The sequence below is a fragment of the Octodon degus genome, unplaced genomic scaffold, assembly GCF_000260255.1.
Source record: "Octodon degus isolate 3935 unplaced genomic scaffold, OctDeg1.0 scaffold00059, whole genome shotgun sequence".
NCBI classification, from domain to species: Eukaryota; Metazoa; Chordata; class Mammalia; order Rodentia; family Octodontidae; genus Octodon; species Octodon degus.
The window spans coordinates 4,151,542-4,174,868 of NW_004524635.1; the positions used below are offsets into that span (position 1 = coordinate 4,151,542).

Sequence of the window (23,327 nt, forward strand, 5' to 3'; positions counted from 1 at the left end):
ATTAGTTAGTCCTTGAGTTCTTGCTTTCCTTTTACTTGTATTATATCTTTCTTCTTAGTATAACTAAAAGCTATGTATTTCTGTGATATCAGTTTTAATATATCATTTTTCATCTCTAATTTTATATCTTAGATCTGTCTCTCTTTACTTAGTCTAGTTAAAAGTTGGTTGCTTTTATTTTTCTCAAAAACAGGTTCTTTATTTTATAAAACCCTTGTTGTATTGTTTTAGTTTCTGTTTCATCTCTGGTTCCCCCTGCCCCTCTAGCTTTAAGTTTGGTTTATTTTTGCCTTTTTAGTACTTGAGATACTTGCAATGTATCAGTCATTTCAGTTAGAATATAGTTTTTTTGTTTTGCTATGGTCCCTTTTTATAGTTATAATGAGAGATAGCTATACCAGATCATCATTTTTTAATTTATGTATTTGGAACAGGGTCTTACTACACAGCTCAGACTCATACTGCTCTTCCTGGTTTTAGCCTCCCCAGTGCTGGGATTACAGGTGTGTGCCACCATACCTGGACTCAATTGCTGGCTCAGCATTAGTTGGGGTTGGGGCCGGTGTGCAGCATGCAGGATCAGGGATCGAGTCCTGGTACCTGCACTTGCCAAAGCCCTAGGTGCTTAGTCTGCTGAGCTATCTCTCTGGCCCTCAGATCATCTTTTAAATTTCACGCTGAATGAAATTTTGTGTTTAGGTTTAAACTGATATACGTGATTAAAACGTTTTATGGTGAATTAAAATTATCTTTGGAATGAAACCTGACTTTAAAAATATATGATAAATATCCTGAGAATTAGTTCTCATCCCATACTAGGGGTGGTTGATTTGAAGTTTATTTGAATCTATGGGATTAGTAATTTTACTTAGACTCCATATTTTTAGGAATTATGGTGCTTCTTGCTCTCTGCTACCCATGTTTATATGAGATGTATTTGTACATTTTTTCAGAGAGATAGACAGACAGACAGAGACAAACACACACACTGACATAGACAAATACAAAGACAAAGATGGAGACGGAGATACTGTTTTTATTTTGGGTAAGAAAGAAGCTTACACTTGGATGTAAGGGATTCTAGGAGAATGACTATACTTGAAATGTTTTGGTTTATTTTGACAAACTGGATGTCATCAATTCTTGTAAATATGTGACTTGTAATCACTATTTTGGAGGAAAAATTTGTACCAGTACATTTTTAGTCATGATTGTAATCCACAGTAATTTAAAATGGTCAGAATCTAATTATGTCTACTTTTGATGTTCAGAATAAACTGTCTTCTTTAGCTCTAAGGCCTTGTAAGATAGATACCCACACAGGACTAGTTTACTAGAGGAGTTCAAACGTGGCTCTGGCTATTGTAAGGCATCAGTGTATCTGTAGAGTATTCTGTATTCTCTAGTTATCTTTCTGCAGTGAATGATGTTAGCATTGAATAAAAATGTGCTGAAATGTAGGAGGTCTAATTTATGGCCATTAAAAAAAAGTTCTGTTCTTTAAACTATGAATTGTTGGAGCGCCATCTCAAACTGCCTGCTGGCTACATTGTTATTCAGCCAAGCTGATTAAAACTAATTTTGGTCAAAATAGTGTCGTGCCTGGGCAAACAACCAACATGCAGTCCCAACCAAAGGCAATTAAGTGGAGATTCATTTTATCATAGACTAATAACTCCCGTGATATTCCACATTATTCTGATCAATCAGTGACACCACAATGCCCCCAGTGTTTTAGACTGTTCAGAATTTATTTGCTGTATTTTTTCTTGCTTTGGAGTTGCCCTTTGATTCTGGCACATCGTTCTCTCCGGTAATTGTTTCAAATCAGCTGATCTGATTCAAGGCTGCACAGAGAAGGATTTCGTAGGAGCTCATAGGATGATGGTTTTTTTTTTTTTTTTTTTTTTTTTTAAAGAGAGACAGATGGTAGACTTATTTTTCTGGCTCCTCTGCTTTTGCAGGGAATAATTATATATCTGAAGTAAGTGGCACCAGAAGTTGAATCTTACTGAAGTCACTGTCATATATTTTCTTGTTGAGAGCCTAAGATTTAGCAGCAAGGAAGGCAAATGCCAGGAGCAGGCTCCTGAGGACATAGTTACCACGAGACCTGGGCCTGGAACAGATCTGAGAAGTCAAGCCTGTCTAATTTTTCAGTCTTTCCCTGCAGCTTTCCCATTGCTAGGACAAGGTGCCTGATACATATAATTTAAAGGAGTGAATGGCTTATTTAGCTCACAGTTTCAGAGGACTTAGTCCATGGCTGACATCAAGGCAGTAATATCATGGCAGAGGATGTGGGGAAGCAAAGCTACTCACTGCATAGTGGTCCAGAAGCAGAGCATGGGGAAAGGGTGCCTGACAGGAAGTTCCCAGAGATGAGCTACGAACCCTTAGCTCATGCTCTCATTACCTAGCCAGACACAATTGCAAGTCTGCTTTACTAATCTTATTTTTCTTTCTTTTTTTGGTACTTGGAATCAAACTCAGGACCTTGGGCTAGCTAGGCAGGTGCTGTACCACTGAGCTATATCCTTGGCCCTGCTTCATTAATCTTATAGGAATCTTTCAAGCCAATCAAGTGGACACTCAAGATTGACTGTCACAGTTAACTATCTCCAAGATATGCTTGATTTCATTGTTCTGATTCTGAGGCCTGATTTTGAGACTGTGCGCCTCACCACAAGTCTGCTAATCATTTGTTGACCATCCTCACATAGGAAGTGCTGTAACATGACTCAAAAAAGAAGCAGTCAGAGATGGTCAACACCTGGCAGTTTTGTGAGGGGCCAGATCTCGAGGATGGGGACTTGAAATAATTATACTCCTCATTTTATTGTGGCAAAAATTTAGCTTGTCATTGCCCTTTTATTTTCTCTTTCTCTTCTACATAGGTGCCCAGTCTACTGTCTTCGATATGCATCCTTGGTTCTTCTATGCAACTGCATGTGAAATATATGATATTATTTTGTATTTGTGTAGTATATAGAAATAGCATTACTTTATAAGTCTTGTTTTGTTTCTTACAAGTTTCAGTGAGTAGCTGGACCTCAGTGCTTTCAATGGTGCAGAGATTTCCATTGTGATAGCCATCTGCCCAACATTTGACCTCTTCCCTAGCATACATCCCTGTGTTCCTCAGCTTGAACTGAACTGCCAGATCCTGCAGAATCTGTGGTGCTAGAAGGCCTACGCTTGTAGATCAGAATGAGAGTTTGATGTCTGCTTCCAGAACAGGAAGCCTGGTAAGAGTGCAGTGTAGGAAAGACGGGTGGAAACAGCTTACACTCTCAATATCCTTTTACATTCTTGCTACATTGAGGGTATTTCCCATCTGCCTATTGTGTGGGGTCAGTGGTGTCAATTTTGATGTTTCTGACTACTCTTGATGTGGGGAATCTCTCCATGTTCCTGTTAGCCATTTGGGCTTCTCTTTCACTAAATATTCTATTCTGTCATGGCATTTTATGTCTTTTTCTTATTGATCCCAAAACTTACTGTATATTCTGGATATTAATTCTGGGACCTTCCACATATTGCAAGTAATAATGAACATTTCTCTGTAATCTGGCTTTGGTTTGCTATTTTGTTTAGGATTCTTGCTGTGAAGGAGAGTAAAGGTTGGAAAGAGGCTTTTTATTACTTTCCTGTGGAAAATTCCAGAAGGGCCTTCAATTTGCTAATTTATCCCCATGTCTATGTACAGTATTAAGTAAATGTATCCACCAGATGTCAGCTCAAGTCCTCCTTTCTGAGCTTGGTGAACTTTGTTAAAAGCTTTTTTTCTCATTCCTTTGAAACTAGACAAAATAATTTCTGAATCCTATGACTTGTAGGCTAATTATTATTAAGATCCTCTTTGCTTTGGGCTCTCTTGTCCCATAACAACATGGTATCTTGATATCCCTTTTCACTTGTTGTCACAAGAAATTCATCTGTATCATATATTTACCCAATAATTTGACTATCCAAAGGTGGGACTATCACAACATGTCTTGAAATATAAGGGCTTTTGTCATCTTATTTGTCTGCCTCTCTTCTTCCCCCAAACTCTGCTACTATATATTCTTTCCTGATCAGATCAAACAACTTGCTTTTCCCCAAACTTGATGACTCTCAACCGCTAAGCCAAAAACCAAATGCTCCCCAAGCTCACAGTGCCCCCTAGTTAGAGTGATGCATCTCATAGCCAACTGGATTATAAATGTGCTGAGCGCAGAGACCTTCTTCTTTACATTGCAAAACTGATGAGTAGTTTTGGAATAAAAACAACCTAGTGAGAGGAGAGATATCTTATCTTTAGAAGGTGTGTGTTTTTTACATGAGGGTAGATAGGCCTTTCAGGAAGGACAGTGACAAACATTTCAAAGCAGCATTTCCATTGGTCTTTCAGGGGATAAGGTTTTACCTGGATCTTACTAGTACAGATTGTAAAAAGAACATGATGTAGATTTTTAAAAATGTGTTTAGTGCAGGGCCTATAGAGTCTTATTATGTAGATCAGACTCGTAGTGCTTCTCCTGTTTTCAGCCTCCCAGCACTGGGATTACATGTGTGTGCCACCACGCCCAGTCTAAATAGGAAGTTGCTTTTTTTTTTTGTAGCCAGCTTAGCCTTCCTTGGGGCTGGTGTGGCATGTGGTGCCCAGGCTTGAACCATGGTCCCTGCGCTTTGCTTAAACCACAGTCCCTGCGCTTTGTCCCTAAGCAGGTGCTTTAGCCCACTAAGATGTCTTGCCGTGGATGTGGGTCTTGAAACCCCATGGATTCTAATGCTGTCAACAGTTTGATCCCAGAAAAGCTGCATATCTACCCTGTGCTTTGATTGTCCTGTTGTCAAATATCTATAGAAATATTATTTTCTAGTTTGTTTGGAGGGTTACGGTAATTGAAAGGGTCTTGCATGATTCCTGGTTCCTGGAGTATGTGTTCAGTAGATGATGTGCTATTTTTACTTACTCCAATACAGTAGTGAAGGACCCCTGCCGTGTCGGCTCCACCCCTGGGGTGCACTGAGATGGTGATTGAGACTAGGTGTGGTGCTGTGTGCCTGTAATCCCAGCCCTTGGGAAGCTGTAAACAGGCAGATCACTGTGAGTTCCATCTAGTAGTGAGACCCTGAACACCCTGTAGACCCTTCCCTAAAAATACCAAAAAAAAAAAAAGTTCAACTGGATTCTCACGTGAAAGTTCACTTACCAGTTGTTAAAGATGTCCCCCCAAAGCCTCATGTATGCAGTCATATGGGTGGGCTTCTAGATTTTGTGATTGATTTAGAGTTGAGTGCTAGGATTAAAGGTGTGAAGATAAAGGACGGAAAGAAAAAGCTCTCTCTCCCCCTCCCTCTCCTTTCCCCCTCCTCATTCCTTCTCCCTTTCTCTCCTTTCTTGTTGCTTTTGCTATCTTCTGCTACCATAAATTGTTGCCCCTCTGCCATGTGCCACCCTCTCTTGGAGCCAGCCAATTACAGACTAAGACATCTACAAACTGTGAGCTAAGTAAACTTTTCCTCCTTTAACTTTGAGTTTTGGGTATTTTGTCCCAGCAATGAGAGAAAAGTGGTTTTGAATGTGGAAGGCCCACCTGAAGATTGTTGCCAACAGCACAAAAGGAAAATTGGAGGGGAAGATGATGCGCTGTTGATCCTCCTGGAGAAGCTGGTCCTGTTGTTTTTTTCTGATATGAACTCAGCTGCTCGCTTTCTCAGAGGAGTTTGGGTCCTTGCTGTCACTGACACGGCTGCAGTTCTCTTTGGGGGAGCTCTGGTGCTTACCTTGAGTGTTGCTTCCTGGATCCAGTGCAGATGCCTCAGCCTGCTGGCACAGATCCTTCATCCTACTGGCACAGACTTTCCAGTTTCTGCACTGACCTTTGGGCCTTTCCAGTGCAGATCCTTGAAGAAGACTTGCATGACACATTGTGAGCTCCAGGCCTCCAGTTGGACTCATAGAGGCCATTGCCATGGACTCTAGGTCCTCAGCTGGATGCTTTGGGTCTCTAGTGCCTGAACAGTTCTCCTGCATTTGACTTTTAGGGTGAATATTGTAAAACAGTTCTATAAATTATGTGTCATGTATTAAATCTATTCCCTTGTAAGCCCTGACTGCAATGCCAATGCATGCTCTTTGGTGACCTCATATTCTTTGTCTTTTGATATAGTTCACTTTCACAAATGTTCTGGTTGCCTTTGATTTTCAATAGTGGAAAGAAGTCCTAAAGAAGGTCTCGAGGACTAAAACTGCCCACTGGAAAAGTTAGAATGAACGTACTTTTATATCTGCCAGGAATAAGGACTTGGCTTCTTTCTAGCCCTCATGGTAAAACGGAGGAGTGTTCATATCTGTGAATTTATTTATGGCCACAGGAATTTTTTGATTTGTCAATTTGAATGTGATTTATTCTGCATGTATCTCCATCCTCTACTGCCTTTGGTGTTGTGTACAAGAAAGTTAAAAATAAAGAGGCCATCATCAGTCTATCCTGAAAGATATCTTATGTTACTTTTTATATTGACAATCTTTGCACCAAGTTTTGTATGGAAAAATAAGAAGTCCATTAGTTTTAATAAAAATTTTGACACTGTATATATTTACCTGGAAAAATTTTGCCCTTGAAATGAGCTACCTATAAGAAACACTGCTAATGTGTAATTAGTTTATAGGAACCCAATTTTTCAGCGCTACTACAAGAAAATGTAACTGACAGAACAATCAAGTGACAGGGTCAGTTTGCATTAAATTAAAAAGCCCTGTATGGACTGATCCATGAACATAGGCTAGTTACTGAGCTGTGTGATGATGATTGATGATGGTGATGGTGATGATGGTGACGATGATGATGGTGACGAGGATGATGGTGATGCTTTTAAGTTTATGAATTTTTTTTTCAGTACTGGGCATTGAACTTGGGACCTTGCTCTTGCCAGGCAGGTGCTTATGCTGCTGAGCTATCTCCCCAGCTGTGTAATTATTTTGGCACTTGAGACCACATGCCCTTTCTCCAGATATTGGGGGGGGGACTCATTGGTCTGAGGAGTCCTTGTTTTGGCTCACTGTAGATTTTTGAAATTTCATGTATCTCATGAGGCCTGAGGACTGCTGGCTTCTCCCCGATTGCCATTTGGCCTGCCACCTTTTTAGAGGAGTCAAAACCAGCTTCCACCACTCACGAGATTGCTTTTACTTCTCAATTATGAGCTCTGCGAGGCCTGACTTGTGGCCAAGTATGCACACTCGAAGCAGAGCAGAGTCATCTGGGTGTTGATAATGGGGTTGACCATGCTGAGAAGCAATCGTTCATACAGGGTGTCGGGACAGAGCCTTGCACAACTGAGTATTCACTTTTATGCTTGGTACTAAGTGGGGAATTATGCAATGCATCTTATGCTTTCTCTCTTCCTCTTCCTTGCTGCCTTTGGCTTCCATGCCTGCTTCTTTGGGGCTCTGCTTTCAGCGGAACCCAGCCTAAGGCCCACTCTTCTCATTTTCATTTAGCTTCCAGTTTGTATTTTACAGATACACTTCCTTTATTAGTTCATTAGCATCTGATGTTCGCGAGCTCTGTCCTTAGAGACTATCACATGCACATTTTCATCACAGAGTCTGTGGATTTGAGATTTGCAACACCCCGCATTTTAACTTTTAAAAATTATGTATTTGGTATAGGGTCTTACTGTGCAGCTCAGGGTTGTAGTGATCCTCCTGTTTTAGCCTCCCCAGTACTGAGATTACAGGTGTGAGCCACCATCCCCGTCTCAGTGGCCAGCTCAGCATGCCTGGGGCATGGTCAGTGCAGCCTGTGGTGGCGGGCATTGAACTTTGGTCCCTGCACTTGCCTAAGCAGGTGCTCAGTTTGCCGAGCTATCTTGCCTGCCCAACACCCTGCCTTTTAATATATTGTTTTTCTTTGTATTGAGCAACAGAACTTGTGCCTGTTGATTAAACTAATGATAATTTTATTCACTTATAAAGCTAAAGTGCCCTGAAAAGCTATGTATAAAACCAGGATGACTGTCATCTTGAAGGCGAGGGAGCAAACCAATATTGTCCTCTAGTTCATCTGTGTAGATTCCTGGAATTATTCAGTTTGGTGACCTGAGCCCCATTATCCAAAGAAAGCCAACAGATAGCCTAGTAGTTGGGGCTGGCTTTGCCTGTAATACACATGAACAACTCCCCTGGTAAGAGGAGTTAACTGACTTGGGAAGGGGAAGGTAAATGTGTTCATTGGGGTGGACTTGGGAGGTACAGAATACAAAAAAATGTAGAAGTTGTACTACAAGGATGGGTTTCAAGCACTTCCTTCAGTCAGTGTTTATTTGGCTCATGTCCTACCCAACTCAAAGTGAGCTTCTTCTGTGTCACCGCCACAGCTGTGTGACCACTTCTTGCTTTCATTGCCTTCCATTATTCCCCCACTTCCTAGCAAGACTTAGACTTTTCTTTGAGGAATCATCCTGCTGTAGCTCTCAGTGCTTATTTTAGGTGGGCCTGCTGACCCATCTTTCCAGTCACCCAGTCCCAGGAATCAGCTCGCCAGCACATCAGTTCCCCACCCCTCTTTGCGACACACGGATGGGCCTGGCTCAGTTTGGGTCCACCGTAAGAATCTGTCCCAGGGTTTTCATTGGAATCTTGGGGCGGGGAAGGAGAGAAACTGTCTTTCCATTATATTCGGAGCTATAATGCTAATCTTGGAGCTACTGGTGGTCCCTGGAAGGTAAAAGGCTATTGGAACATGGAGTTTTTGTGAAGTAAAGGCAAGATGAGGAAATTTCTGGCACAGAGTATGCAGACACAGCCATGCGCGAGGAGTCCTGGCCTCACATTTTCCAGGTATTAAAAATAAAACTCCCTTTCTGCTTAGTCAGTTAGACTTAGCTTTTTGTCCCTCATCACAGGAAGAGTCCTAACTGACATATATTAACAACAGTGGGGATTGAGATAAATTTTGGTAGCTGCTGCCCATGTAAATCCATTAATAACATTATGGAACATTTTGAGGTGAGAAAATGACTATGTTCTTTGAGTTGCAAAAACCTCTCCTCCTTCCATCTCTGTAGCCCCTTCCCAAAGAGGTGACCCTCATAAGCCTTTCCCTCCTTCCCTCCCCTCCCACATAAATGCGCACGCTCTGGTGGATGTTTAGGAAATATGTGGTCCCTGGGGCCTTGCCTCACCCTGCAGTGGCAAAGCTGACAAGAGCAGGAAACTCTGTGCCGTTCAGAAAGTAATAATATTTAAAGAAAGAGACAGGAAAGTACATCCATTATAAGCTTTTCTTTTTTTCTTCTTTTATAGAATTTAAGCTTATGAGTTTATCTACGCCCACTATATTCATAATTACAATTTGATATCTGCATACAAAAGCTATGTAAAAATTCATTTTTCCCAAATATACAAATTTTCTTTTTGAATAGTTTAAAACATTTTGATCACAGATTTCAACAGAGTTTTAGGCTGAAAAATATTACCAATCTAGCAATATCACTTAACACTGTTTGCAAAACATAAATCTTCCAATGAGTGTAAATCTTCTTTTCTGTAGCATTTTTTTTTCCTGATCCTCAGGGCATGAGAACAGTATAGAAAGAAAGAAAAGAAGCATGGAGAACTAATCTGGCTCTGACCAAACTAAAGAAGCCAAGTCTGTGAGGAAGAGTTGAAAGAAAGAAACAGTGTACAGTCACGTCAGCTTTCATGCCCTGATCATTCCTGCGTCAATGCACGTGTGAAATGTCTTTTTCTCTCCCACAGTGTGCTCCAGCATTTACACGAGGACGCTCTGTATCCTGAGGAGAACAGACTGAGATTTGATTGTCTTGTGCATAAGGTGGGTCAGCTTTAAACTGTGCAACAGAAAGCCACAAACAGCATTTTTTACCTGCACGATATTGCTCTTGAAGGCGGCATTAGTTAATGTGGAAACACACTAGAAATGCACAGGTTTTGCATTTGCAAACATTTATACAGCACAGTAAAAATTCTGTGATAAGGCCAAACCTTTTTTTCCCACTAGTCTGTTTTTTTTTGGGGAAGGTTTAAAGCAATTTTTTTTAAAGATTAAAGTAAAATATTTCAATTGTAAAAAATACACACTGGGCAAATCCTTAGCTGGATAATAAATATCTACATCACAGTACAATAAAATTTCTCTATAAAATTTAAATATGGATTACCATCTATCACTATCAAAAGGAACACTATGCTAATATTTCCATATTATTAAAATAACAGGAAAAATTACGAGCTTATTTTAGAACCAGGTGCTATGGCCGTTGGAGCGGGCAGAGAGGTTCAACTGTCTATCCTTACTCTCCTTTCGAGGAGCGCAGCGACTTGGTTAGTCACTTGAATTTATGAAAAAAGGTTTAGCCTTACAAACATTGGCTACATTTCAAAAAAACCGTAAGACCGACTTTATAATTTAGGACTCATGCAGCAAAAGGTCAATATGACACGGATAGGTTAGAGTTCCACAGAGTAAAAATGTATCATTGACATGACATGCTTTGAGGGCGCTCAGCAATCCCGCGGAGGCTGAGTTGGGGTGCGGGGCAGTGTCGGGGGGCCAAGGCTTGTACACCTGTTTGCAAGGAGCAGTGGGGTGGAGAACAGCGTTGCCGGAGCAGGGCCGGGCCTGGAGGTCCTCCCGACGGTTGTGCTGCAGGCTCAGGGGGTGTCCCTTGGGGACCAAGTGAGAGGCGTCGCAGGGCTGAGCGTGAACACGTCGAGCATGTCATCGGGGACTGAAGCTTACTGGACTAGCGAAGCTCTGAGGTGGCGCGCAATGTTTTGAGCAGAATCGTAAAGAAGGAAATCGCTTCCTATTTTCACTGTTGCTGGAAAAACTGCACGTTTAAGTTGAAGCGCGAAGTACACTTGAAGGTTTATACACACGCGCGCACAGGTACGTAAGAGCGCATGGTGCGTGCACCCACCCCTTCCGGTCCCTAAGGGGGAGAGATTTATAACTAAGACCCCCACAGTGTGGGCGTGTTCTCCTCTACCGGAATGTCTCCCCTTGCGCGGAGAGGTGTGAAAGTTACTTCCATCAGGTCTGTACTCGATTTGGACATCTGGACAATATAAGGAAAAAGACTGAAAAGAAAATCAGGGGTAAATCCCTCACAATCAAGGTTTACAGATGGAATCTTGAGATGCATTGAGTAGCTCTGTCAGTTTCATGTGGAATGAGCTTAGCTGCTTGCATCACTAGGGGCAAGATGCTTTGAGTCCTTAAAGCTCTGCCTTTGAACCAGAAGCACTCTGAGGCCCGTTCTATCAGCACCGAGTGTTCACCCTTCCTTCAACTTCTGGAGTGGTGCTTGGCTGGGTAAGGCAATCGATTAAGGAGCCGAGGATCAGACACCCCTTTGCCCGGGAATGGCCAGATGGCTGTGGATGTAAGCTACATTTGGCCAATGTCAGTACCCCCAAAGCATTCTGATCTGGACCCCAGCTTCTGTGAGCCTGTCTAGCACCCTGCCTGCTTGTCTTGCCCTATGTGGAGAAACCCCTTGCATCCCCTTGAGCTACAGAGGGCTGAGTGTTCACCTTTCAGCGTGCTCCCCCAGGTGTGGTAACAGAGGTGCCGAGGTGCTAACAGCAAGCACGAGACTGGCCGGAGAGCAGAAATTCACAACAGCTGTCTGTAGACAGTGCCAAGCAGGTAACATGCTGAGACTGTCATGATTATGTTTTTATTCTTTTCATCTGCTTCCTGTCTCTCGTTAACATGTTCTGTAGTGATATTCTTGTTTCCTTTTCCCTGAAGCCAGTATAATTGCTTTAGAACATCACCTCCCACCCCAATTATTTCCAATAATTTCTAGTATTTTCAGCACTGTTCCCGTCCTTCTCCAAAGGCACACTCCTTCCTCTGAGTAGTTCACTAGTACTGCATCTAATTCTTACTTTGAATCCATATCAAATATATATTCCTTAATTGCAAATGGGCTATACTTTTTGTAATTGAGCTAGAAATTGGAAAAGGAAAGAAACCATCCGGAAGAACCTCCCTTCTCCAATTTCCATGGTGTTGAGAGTGAGGAGGATTTTGGAGGTCTTGATTTGCTCATCAGATAAGAAAGCCAAGACCCAAGGTCCCGAATCTGCCCACCAGCAGGGTACACACTGGAGCTCACCTGGCCTGACTTCTAGGCCAACTATGCTCCACACGCTTAAAATGAAACTAGTCAACTTGGTTTTCACAGTGACTTTCATTCCTTTGTTTTTAGGTAAATCTCAGTGATATGGCTTATTTTCCCCAATATTTCTAGGGTAAGGCAGTAAAAGGCAGACAAAAGAATAGTTTATATCTACTATGCCAGTGAGGAATGAGGTACATTCAATTGCATGGGTACATTCTCTAACCACTTTCTGAAGCTGAAGTGATGAGGTGTCACCACTGGTTTCTTGGGACAGTTCCTCCACACTGGGTGGGAGGGCAGTAGGATAGCAGGTTGGCCAGGGCAGGGGAGAGCGCATTCCCTCAGGCCCTCTGCAGGAGCTTTCTGCCAAGAGCGCCTGTCAGGGGAAAGCTGAAGGGACAGGAGGATCAGTATGGGGCTGGTAGTGTTTAGGGAGAATGGAACTCTGTGGTGCTTCAGAGTCAGAGGGGGAAGGGGAACTAGAAGATGAGTGTGAACAGAGCAAAGCGCTTGAGGATCTTGGATCAGAAGGAAGCGTCCTCAAGCAGTCAGTACACAGATACTGTGTTTCAACTCAGAATGAAAGCACACCAATCTTGCTGCAGAATTCCTCCAAATAGAACTCAAATTTCAGCTTATTCCTGTCTCCTTGATTAGAAGACACGATCCACGGGGAAATCTGTTGTGAGCTCAGCAAAGATGCAGCCAGGAGGAATAAATTCAGGAGCTTGGGCTGACAGATCAGATGCCATTGAAAAGTGATGACACCCTGTAAATAGGTTTCATTTTTGTGGGAATGTTTCTGAGAACCAAAACTGTGAAGAAGCCTTTTTCATCTCGTGGTAATACTATCTGAATTTTTGGAAACTGCAGAGTCACTAACATTGGTGAATCTTCTTAATCTCTTTGGGGTGACTCAAGAAAATTATTTTTCTTGTGGCCTCAATCGGTCAGACACCTGCATGTCTTTGAGTCACGCCCTTGTTAATACTAGAATTAAATCAAAAGGTCACAAGATGATATAGAATGGCTGACTGATTTGTTAGGACATAAATATTCCTGCACATTCCAAGGGAACCTGCTAGGAGAGAATAAGGGCTAAAAACAGATAGGTAAATGGAAATGTGTTCAAATGTTTCCCTAAAAGCTCAAAAATTGCATGTGGCCAACGGTAGTCTGTGCTTTGCTAACTGGAGCCCCCAAAAGAATGAGACTATGAGACTGGATCAAGACGGTCATATTATCCGGTTTTAAGGCTTTTCCTTAGTCTTCTATGTGCCATGTGGCTGGCTGGAGACTTGACCAGGGACAGGTGGAGCTGGTGATGGGTTGATGCTGGTGAAATAATGACTCTCTCTCTCTCTCTCTCTCTCTCTCTCTCTCTCTCTCTCTCTCTCTCTACCTCCACAACTGTAAAACCTTCAAAGCTTTCACATCAAAGGACTGGGGGACACAATGCAACAGCTACAAGTACCCACATTCAAGGGGCAATTTCATCCATGTCTTTGCCAAGGACACCTCCCTTTACCCCCAAACAAGCCCTCCCAACACAGAGACAAAGAAACAAACAGACTCGAAAGAGCTAGGCAATGGAATGAAATGACACCCCGTAGTGCTGTAGGAATTACGAGAATGAATCCAGTCAGTCTAATCCTCGAACACTTCCAAGAACAAAGGGGGGAAGAGTTCTGTGGGGCATTCCACCTTCATGTGCAGGAAGCGGCTGGCGTGGCAGGCTCCGATCATCCTCAGATCCGTCACCTTCATCAGGAGTTTTGGCCAAAAGTGTGTCACGTGATGTTTTCGGTAATTGATATAGTGTTCAAAAGCCAACAGGAAACTGTCTTGGTATTTCTCTATTCTCTCAACACAGGCGAGCCCTGGGCGATCTGAGGGAAAGGAAGAAGATGAAGGTTAATTAGGAGGTGGAAAGGAGAATGCTTGCCTGGCCCAATCCGGTCCTTCAGTGGGATGCAGGCAGATGGGTGGGGTCTTTTCATCTCCTAGGAAAGAACAAGCCTATGTGTGAATTCTGGGGTCCCTGGGACCAAGGGACAAGGAGGGGAGTGGCAGTGATTTGACAAGTTAGATGTTTGTAGGTTACCTAAATCAAAGCCATAGATGTGTCAGGGAATGCCCCCTTCCCAGGATCACAGCAGATAAGGGAAAACATAATGAGGTTCCTCTGCCAGGGAGAGAAAGGGAGAGGAAAGGAGAGGGGAGGGGAGCGGTGGGAAAGGGAAGGAGAGGGAAGGGAGGGGAGGGGATGGGAGGAGAGGGAAGAGAGGAGGGGGGAGGAGAAGGGGGAGAGGAGGAGAGCAGAGGAGAGGAGGGGAGAGAAGAGGACAGGAGAGGACAAACACAAATACACGGAGAAGGACAAATACAAGAAGAGACCAGGACATCATGTCTCTTTTTTTCTTTCTTTTTTTTTTTGCAGCGGTGGTGGGGGGATGGAATGTGTCCAGGAAGGGAGTTCCTTGGAGACAAAGAAACGCAGTTTCTAACTAAGTGTCTAACTAAGTTGTTCTCTGGGCTTCAGTGACACACTGGCTCCTCTCCTTTATTCTGAGGTCCCTGCCTATCCATGCTGGATATGCTGCAGCACCTCCCCTGGATCTAAGAGCAGCCAGAATTACAGGTAGCACCGAACCTTGCAGCCACAGTTGCCCTGTCCATGGGGAAGACTGCAGACCCCTGCAGAGACAGAGGTCAGAGGATGCTCAAGTTCTTCCTAACAAAATGCCATGGTGTTCACACAGGCAGGCACATCTGCCCGGAGTCCTCATTTGCCTGAGATTATAATACCTGATGCTATGTAAATAGTTGTTATACTCTATTGCTTGGGGGTTAATAACCAGAAAAAAAGTGTGTTCAGTACAGATACTTTGCCCCCCCCCAATATTTTCAATCTGAGGTTGGTTGAGTCTGCAGATACAGAACCTGCGGACATGCACACATACCTCTGAAGAAGTTAAATCTACAAATCAGGCATAGTAACAGATTAGCAGTAATAATGATAGGGGACAATTATACCAATATACTTCAATCAAGGCTATGTGAATGTGCTTTCTCTCCCTCTCAACATACTTCATGTATTTTTCCCCTTCCCTTAAAGGAAGTCCTTTTTGGTTTCTTTTTGGCATATCTGAATTGCCTGTTACACCTCTTGTGCTTTGGGGCGGCTGTGGTTTATCTCTAGATGTCTCCCAAGAGCCTCACACATGTGTAGGTGGGGATTCTGGAGGGAGACTGTGTCATGGGCACCGTAGCTGGCACTGAGGCCATGGCCTGCAAAGGTGCACCCTCCTCTTGGTTTCCTGCCTCTCCTACTTCCCAGCTGCCCTGAAGTGAGCGGCTCACCTCCGCCCAGGCTCTTCCACCACACTGCCAGCCATGGAGGACAACTTCTGAAATGTGAGCCAGAGGAAAGCATTCTTCTTCTAAGGTTTTGACTGTCAGGTATTTTGGGCCAGGAGGAGGCGGGCAACTCATGCAGGGTACATCTGTACCCAGAGACCTGTCACTCCCGAGTTTTGCTTCCTCTGAAAGGAAGGAACAAGGCTAAAGCTCATGCATGACTCTAAGTCTAAACAAACCACCTGGGTTCTGGAACCCTCTCTTTGGCTCAAATGACAAGCTGTGCATTTTCATTTCATTTCTTTCATATGTTGCTCTGTGGATCTGCTTATTCTCTCCGTCTCCCTCTCCTGTCCTTTCTTTTTGAGTGTGTGAGAAGTTTTTTCAGCCAGCCATGGTGGCACAAGCCTGTAATGCCAGCACTCAAGAGCTGAGGAAGGAGGATTGCTGTGAGTTTGAGGCCAGGCTGAACTCCATAGTGAGACACTAACTTAAAAACAAACAAAAAATTATCTCCAAGATTCTACAACATTTTTTTTAATGAATTCAGGACAGGGTCTACAGGGTGTATAGGGTCTCACTACAGAGATCAGACTCGTAGTGATCCTCCTGTTTTCAGCATCCCAAGTGCTGGGATTACAGGCATGCCACCACACCCAGTCTCAATCGCCTTCTCAGCAGGCCCCAGGCAGGGCCAGCATGGCATGCCCGGGATCAAATCCCGGTCGCTGTGCTCTGCCAAAGCAAGTGCTTTAGTCCACTGAGCTATCTGGCCGGCCCTCAACTTTTGATTCAAGAAGAAAATCAATATAATAGTACTTTGGCTGTCTCTCCTCAAAGAGAAAACATAGCTTGGGTTTTGAGGCATCAAAAACACTATCCTTTGATGAGAAATAGAATTAATATGGTCATATAAAAATATAGAAAGAAATGCTCTTATGACATTCAACTCATTCTAAAAAGTTACAGAGAGGGAAACATGTTAAAAACAAGACTTTTTTTTTTTTTTAAACCCTAAAGGCAGAAGTTCTCAGAGAAATGTCATTTGCTCTCTATCTCTGCAGGGTCATGGAAGCCAGCAATAGCACTCTTTTAAAGAAAAAAAAAAAAGATGAACATAACAATGAAACCCAGTTTCAAAACAGGTTAGTAGGGCAGTTACAATAGATACAGTGTATGTTATTGTCTTTCTAGTAGTTATTCAGAGTAGAAGATATAAGCATGATATATTTTTTTAAGAAATTTTTTTTTTGTATCATCAGGATTGAACTTGGGACCTTACACTTGCCAGGCAGGCGCTTAGACTGCTGAGCTATCTCCCCAGCCCCTGTTTATATAATATTAGGATAGAACTTTCTTTTTAATGGACTAAGAGAAGTTAGCTGTCTATATTGACTATCTTGTGTTAATATGTTCTCTCTTTTCCCCCTGTCTTCCTTTCCCCTTTCTACCACCCCAGTTTGTCTTTTCTTTTGAACAGTCTCTTCCCAATTCACAATGTCGGTTTTACATCTTGCACCTTATTTGCTTGCTTATCTTCCCACACTAGTGAGACAATGTGATGTGCACACATATGAGTCTTATTTATTTCACTTATGAATATGGCCTCGAGTTGTATCCATTTACCTCTTCAAGACTCCATTTTATCCTTCTTTATGGCTGAGCAGTACTACATTATATTAAATTATATTAAATCAGTTCCTCAGTTGATGGGCATCTGGGTTGTTCCCAAGATTTAGCTGCAATGACACCCTTGCAAGGCTCTCTGTGCAAACAACATGGTGGATATATGCTGGAGCTTAGCAGACAAGGCTGAGGAGGAATTGGGGCATGGAGCTGTGATACGCAGATTTCATGTGCCAGCTGTAGAACATCTTAGGTTTTTTTTCTGGACCTCACAGCATCATCGAAAAGGACAAACATTACTAAAATTATAAAATATGTCCCATGCTTGTCGGGCAGCGACAGCCTCACCAAAGCAGACTTGAGAAGAGCCATTTTGGCAGGTGCTCCTGCTTGCTGTTACCTCCTGCTCACCTCACTTAGACCATTTGCTTAACCCTCCGACTCATGACAGGCTAGCATTATGTGGGAACAGAAACTCATTTGTCATAAACAGAAGATAATCACAAAAATAGACGCAGGACAAAACCCTTATGAGGCAATAAAAGCCCTTTCATGACAACAGAAGGCTCGTGCAAGGCCTTGGAACCTAGGATCGCTAGTGTCGCTGCTCACAAGCGCGTGTGGTGAGTGTAGCGAGGAGCTGAAGTCGGACTTCTGCCACACCAGCTCTCGGCGTGCTGCATCTAGCAGACGCGGCCAGAAGGAAACTGCGGAAGAAATGGGTCTCTGTGTGATTTTGTGTTACTTAAAACTGTTATTTTTTTTTTCCATTAAAATCTTGGCTGAAAATTTACCTTGAGTACTTCCATGAATATAACGCCCACGTATGTCGCTCAGTTCTTTTATTTTAAAGGTCACAGAGGCACAGAAAGGCTGAGTCTTGCAGGGGGTCTTAAGACAGCCTCCGCACCTTCCTTGCTCAAGGACTGCGAGGTCCCCTGAAGGGCTGAGGGCGTGATGCTCCCCGCTGCACAGCAGGCCGCTGTGCTTTCTGGTCACGTGGGCTTTCCTCATGTGGCCACTGCCTCGAGGAGCCAGAACGATGAGTCAGAGCAGCGAGCCTGCTAGCAAGACTCTTATAACCCAGTCAGTCACCACACGTGGCATCAGAGTTCCTGGATGCTACAGGTTAAGAGCAAATCCCAAGTTCTATAAATGCATCAGGGGAAGGGGGGTCACCCAGCAGTGTAAGGGGGGCTCTGACAATCTGTCTGCCACAGTCTGTGGAGGGCTTATTATGTTATTGCAGCTATATTTGAAATTCTCCATAATAAAAATAATTCCCTTTTCAAAATTCTGACACATCTGAACTTCCTGTAAGAAGTAAACTTCCAAGTCAACCTAAAAATAAAGACGGAATTCTATTGCGTTAAGTAGAAACCATCAACTGCACGAAGGATTCTCAATGTACTTGTGATGGATGTTTTACCCACATATTCAGCTGTTCATCCAGTACAATTGTGAATTCTACTGAACAAAAACTCAGGTGCTAGGTGTACAATTAGATACAGCTCTGTCTTCAAAAGATAAACAGCACAGAGGTAGGTGTGGATAAGCTAAGCAGGGAGTTCCAGATGTGTGCTGGAGCCCAGCTAACGTCAAGGTGCTCTGAAATGCAGAGGCTGGCTCTGAAACCGCTGTCTGCTCAAAGGCTAGTGATCTCTGGCGAGGACCACCAGCACTGTCGGCTCCTCTCACTCATAGGAGCCAGAGGTTCTGAGAGCGAGCCGGGGTGGGTTCCCAAGGGCTGTACATTCTTTGCTATTATAGTTCTTTCATCTCCCAGAGCTGGATTGTTGGGTCAGGGCTGGTCCTAGGGCTGCTATGATAGTGCATGAACTACAGAATAGGACTTGTAACATCTGTTTTTGTGGGCTTGGGACTGTCTTTCTTGGAGTCCAACAGCCCTGTAAGAAGTCTAAGTACCCTGCATGAGGGAAGGCCACAAACAGAGGTCTGCAGTTGTGTCATGTCTCAGCCACCTGAATCCTTGACTGTCTTAAGCCTGTCAGTGTTGGCGTTGTTGTGCTACACAGCAATAGAAATCCAAAGTTCAAGCTGGAGCCACACCATGAGCAGATTCTAGTGCTCACACATGGCTGCACACATCACTTAGCAGAAAGGTGTGGTCAGCCCCATGCGTCTCTTTATATACATAAAAGCAGGAGGAGCAGGTTGCTTAAATACTTTGAAATGGGCTGAGTAGTTCCTAGCGAAAGTGGATCACTCCACAGGGTCTTGCAGACCTCTCCTCTGGTTTCTTCCCACTACTCTGGGAAATCACGGAAAGCATCAGAAGCCTGCGCTTGTCAGTTGCCAGGCCACGGGAGAGCCCCTTTTTCCCTCAGTGAAGGATGGTAAAGCTAAAGGGAGATCGAAAGCTCATCAAGTGACTTGAATTAGCGCCAGACAACCAAGAGCTCCTTTCACACCCATACTGAGTCAAGGCCCACTCACCTGAAGACATTAGCAGGACAGCCTGAAGCAGGGCTACTTCTGTGTCATCCAGGTTGAAAGACGACAGAGACATGCCCAGGTCAAAGATGGCATCTGACACAACCCCAAGACCCCCATTTTTCAGTTGGCCCCGAGTCACTGCCATTTCCCCATTCAAGGTTAAAGTCTCACTTTCTGGGTCATAGCGCACAGCAGCCCGAAGGGACATGATCTCCATGCAGCAGCCTTTGAGGAGGATGATCTGGTCTTCACATGGCAGCTGCAAAGAAGGAGCCCGCGTCAGCAAACAGCAAGAGCACAGGGGCCGGTCAGGAACAACATCAGTATCTTACGAGCAATGGGATCTCGGTGACCAGTGCTTATCCTGCACTCATTGAGCTCCGGTTGTCCATCTTTACATGGTGGCAGACCTTCTGCTAGTTTTGTTTTTAATTAAAAAATTATTGCTATTTCTTTCTCAATAAATTAATTAAAAATATTTATTTATTTACTTAGAACAGGGTCACACTATGCAGCTCGGACTCATAGTGATCCTCCTGTCTCAGCCTCCCTGGCACTGAGATTACAGGCATGCGCCACCATGGCTGGTTTTGGTAGCCAGCATGGTTGGTGTGTCTGGGGTTCTGGGGCTGGCACAGCACATGGTATCAGGCATTGAACCCGGGTCCTTGTACTCGCTGGGCAGGGGATTAGACTGCTGATCTATCTCCCCAGCCCTAGGTTTTTTTTTTTTTTTTTTTTTTTTTTTTTTTTGAGATAGAGTCTCCCTCTGTAGTCCAGGCTGGCTTCAAAATCATGGCAGTCTTCCTGCCTCAGCGCACCCACACCTCACCCCCCACCAAGTACTGGGATTATAGGTGTGTGTCACTCTGCCCAGCTATAAATAGTTTTTATATACTAGGTTGTAATCTTCAGCAATTTTGATCTCAGTAGTTTGTTTCTTTTATGACAGATATAGGTCTTGAACTGGTATTATCATCACATGTGGAACTTTATTAATAATACCTCCTGATGTCGGGGTTTTAAAATTATATTTCCACCTAGGAACTGCCTGAGAGCACTTTTTGGGGCGGTGGGGGTGCTCTTGTAGTTCTGATTGGTAGCAACATTTTCACTGCTCAACTCATAACGGGGCCTCTTAAGAGTTCACTCCCCACGTCTCACAAAGGCAGGGAGCCAGGAAGCTGCTGGCAGATGCTTGTCATCTGCAAGGCCCTTGGAGAGAAAAGCTTTGCCCAAGCACAGAGACCAATCAGATCGTGAGGTTCCCAAGGCTATGTTCCGCTCAGGAACTCGTACCCCAGAATTACCCAATACTTTTTGCTAGTGTTGTAATTTCATTTTCAGCTCATTTGTCTACCCTGTTACTGAGGATTTGTGATAATGGGGTGACATTAATAATAAACTTTAGTGTTTGCACAGCAAAAATAGAAAGTAAATTTCTAGAAGGGGAGAAAGTTTACATGCTGTTATTAAACCCACCTGAAAAGGTCTGAGTTAATAGGAATTTTTGATGAATTAGGCCTCATGCCAAGATTTACATTCATGACCTTGCTTAATCTTTACAGAAATGCAGTGAGGTAAATACTTCATTCCTAGTTTTATTCAGAGATGTGAATGCCCAGACATGACGGAGGAGTAAATGCTGATGGTCACAGGAATATTTTGGGGGTGAGGCTAGGGTTTGAAGCTGGAGTACCATGGATGACTAAATTTACATAAGCAATGAATATGTAGATTGCACATAATGTGTACCTCTTCCTTAAAGCTACTACAAATATTTTTGGGGACAAGCTCTTGGCAATACTTAATGAATCCAATGCAGATTGGGGTATGTCATGCATAGCTATAGGTTTCATATGATGAACATGATCATTATGTATCTAAACTGTACCAATAAACTTAATTAATGATAAAAATTTAATATAGGTTACTATATAAAAATGAAAGTAGAGGCTGGGGTTATAGCTCAACAGCACAGCACCTGCCTGGCAAGCACAAGGCCCTGAGTTTGATTCCTAGCACCAAAAAAGAAAGGAAAAGAAAACCAGTGAAAGTAATACTAGTAAATTACATTTAAAATACATAGTATTTTGTAGTTTTCACCAGCTTGGCCTAGTCATCTTACCATTTTATTTCACACTGCTTAGCTTTCTCTACAGAATAAATTCATTTAATATTTGGCTCTGGGAGCCGTACACATGAATTCTTTCCTTCCATCCACTTAAACCCACTGTGACTCACTTTCACATAGGGGCTGACTTGTATCCCTGGGCTACTGCCCTGTGCTCCTGGCCCAAAGCATGGCGGGGGGGGGAGGGGAAGCTCGGGCAGGAGAGGGTAGAGGCAGGCTTAGGCACCAGGGACAGGGGTGCCCTTTCCACCCCTCAGGGTCACCAGAAAGCAGGTGACATGCAGATGGCGGCCCCCTTTTCTGCATTCCTCCCAAGTTCCTGGTAATGTTCATGATGAGAGCTGCTGACACCACTCTCGGGAGCCACTGGCACAGGACAGCAATTGAGGTTACTGATCAGCTAAAACCACTTGTATTTTACATCTGTCTCAGAGTGTGCAAATGTGGCAGGACCTCCCCTTTGAAGGTGGCTCATGCCTCGGAGCTATCTCCCCGAAGGTGGCTTCTTATGAATGAAGTAAAAGATTTCTTTGTAAAACCTACCAACTTTTGATGAGTAGTTCAAACTTAAATGAGAGCTGAGTAAGCATGTGCAAAAGATCGTCAAGAGTGTAGAAGCTGGATTAGAAACCATTTCCTGTAAGAGGGTGTGCAGGGTCCTGGTGAGGTGCCACATGTGGGCACATCACCTCTTAGGTCCCTGCCACCATGCTTCCATTGTGAGAAAGAGCCAAGGGGGCCTGACAGGCAGAGTCAGGCTCCTCCTATGGAGCCTTTCACTTCCTTAGGAGAGCATCTCTCGGGTTGGTTGGCAAAGACAATGGAACATTCTAGGAGTGGGGTTTATGTTTGGTTCTGGCAGCTTTGCTGGCAATGATTTTAGATCTTGAAGTCCTGGTGTCACATCAGCTTTGTTTGGGGTTAGCAGGGATCTTGGCAGAATAATTGCCATGACACACTTTGAATAGCAGATGTGTCAAACTGCATCTGGCAAGAGGGTTCTGGACCGCATGGGATCTGCGGGCCACTTAGTGTGTCGCTACCTCAAGGCCCTATGTAGTCCTTTATGCTTTGTGGGTTCTGAAGACAGTATAATAGGCTGTCAGGCGCCTGGCAGCCTTCAACACTGGAAACATATGTATCTCTGACTTAAAAGTGCCACCCTCCTCTTCTTTGTAAACAATATATCATGTTTGAAGGAGAGGTGGAGTCTTGCCCAAGGAAGCAGGCTTACATTTCTAAGGGGAATTTGGAGAGAAACTGTGCTTGGAAAGTTCCATGTTGACCCCTCATCCACCTGCAAATGTGAGATTACAGAGTGTTTATTACTGGGGAAGGAGACAGCATTGCCCCCTCACCCTCCCTCTTCTTCTTTTTCTTTAGCCGAAATATCTCTAGTGGCTGGTTTATGTGAACTTTACATTCGACAAGATACATCTGGGGGGCACTGGAAGGGTGCTTGCTGTGTAACTGTCAGGCTAGCTTGGAGTGATGGACTCATTGGAGTTGCTCTTCAGCTACCAAAATCAGAGACAATGGACACAGTCAGAGAGAGAGAGAGAGAGAGAGAGAGAGAGAGAGAGAGAGAGAGAGAGAG

General features: G+C 43.7%; 1 protein-coding gene across 3 annotated transcripts in view; it reads right to left on the minus strand.

The window, feature by feature from the left end:
* Nucleotides 1–9,265: 9,265 nt before the first annotated feature.
* Thrb (thyroid hormone receptor beta) overlaps nucleotides 9,266–23,327 on the minus strand; it is a 239,898-nt gene continuing 225,836 nt past the window's right edge. For all 3 annotated transcript variants that reach the window (XM_023718510.1, XM_004634188.3, XM_004634187.2), the window contains 2 exons: nucleotides 19,597–19,855; nucleotides 9,266–14,042 (listed from right to left, as the gene is read on the minus strand). In XM_023718510.1, the coding sequence (XP_023574278.1) occupies nucleotides 13,801–14,042; nucleotides 19,597–19,855 (501 nt within the window). In that variant the 3' untranslated portion in view covers nucleotides 9,266–13,800. The remainder of the gene's footprint in view (nucleotides 14,043–19,596; nucleotides 19,856–23,327) is intronic.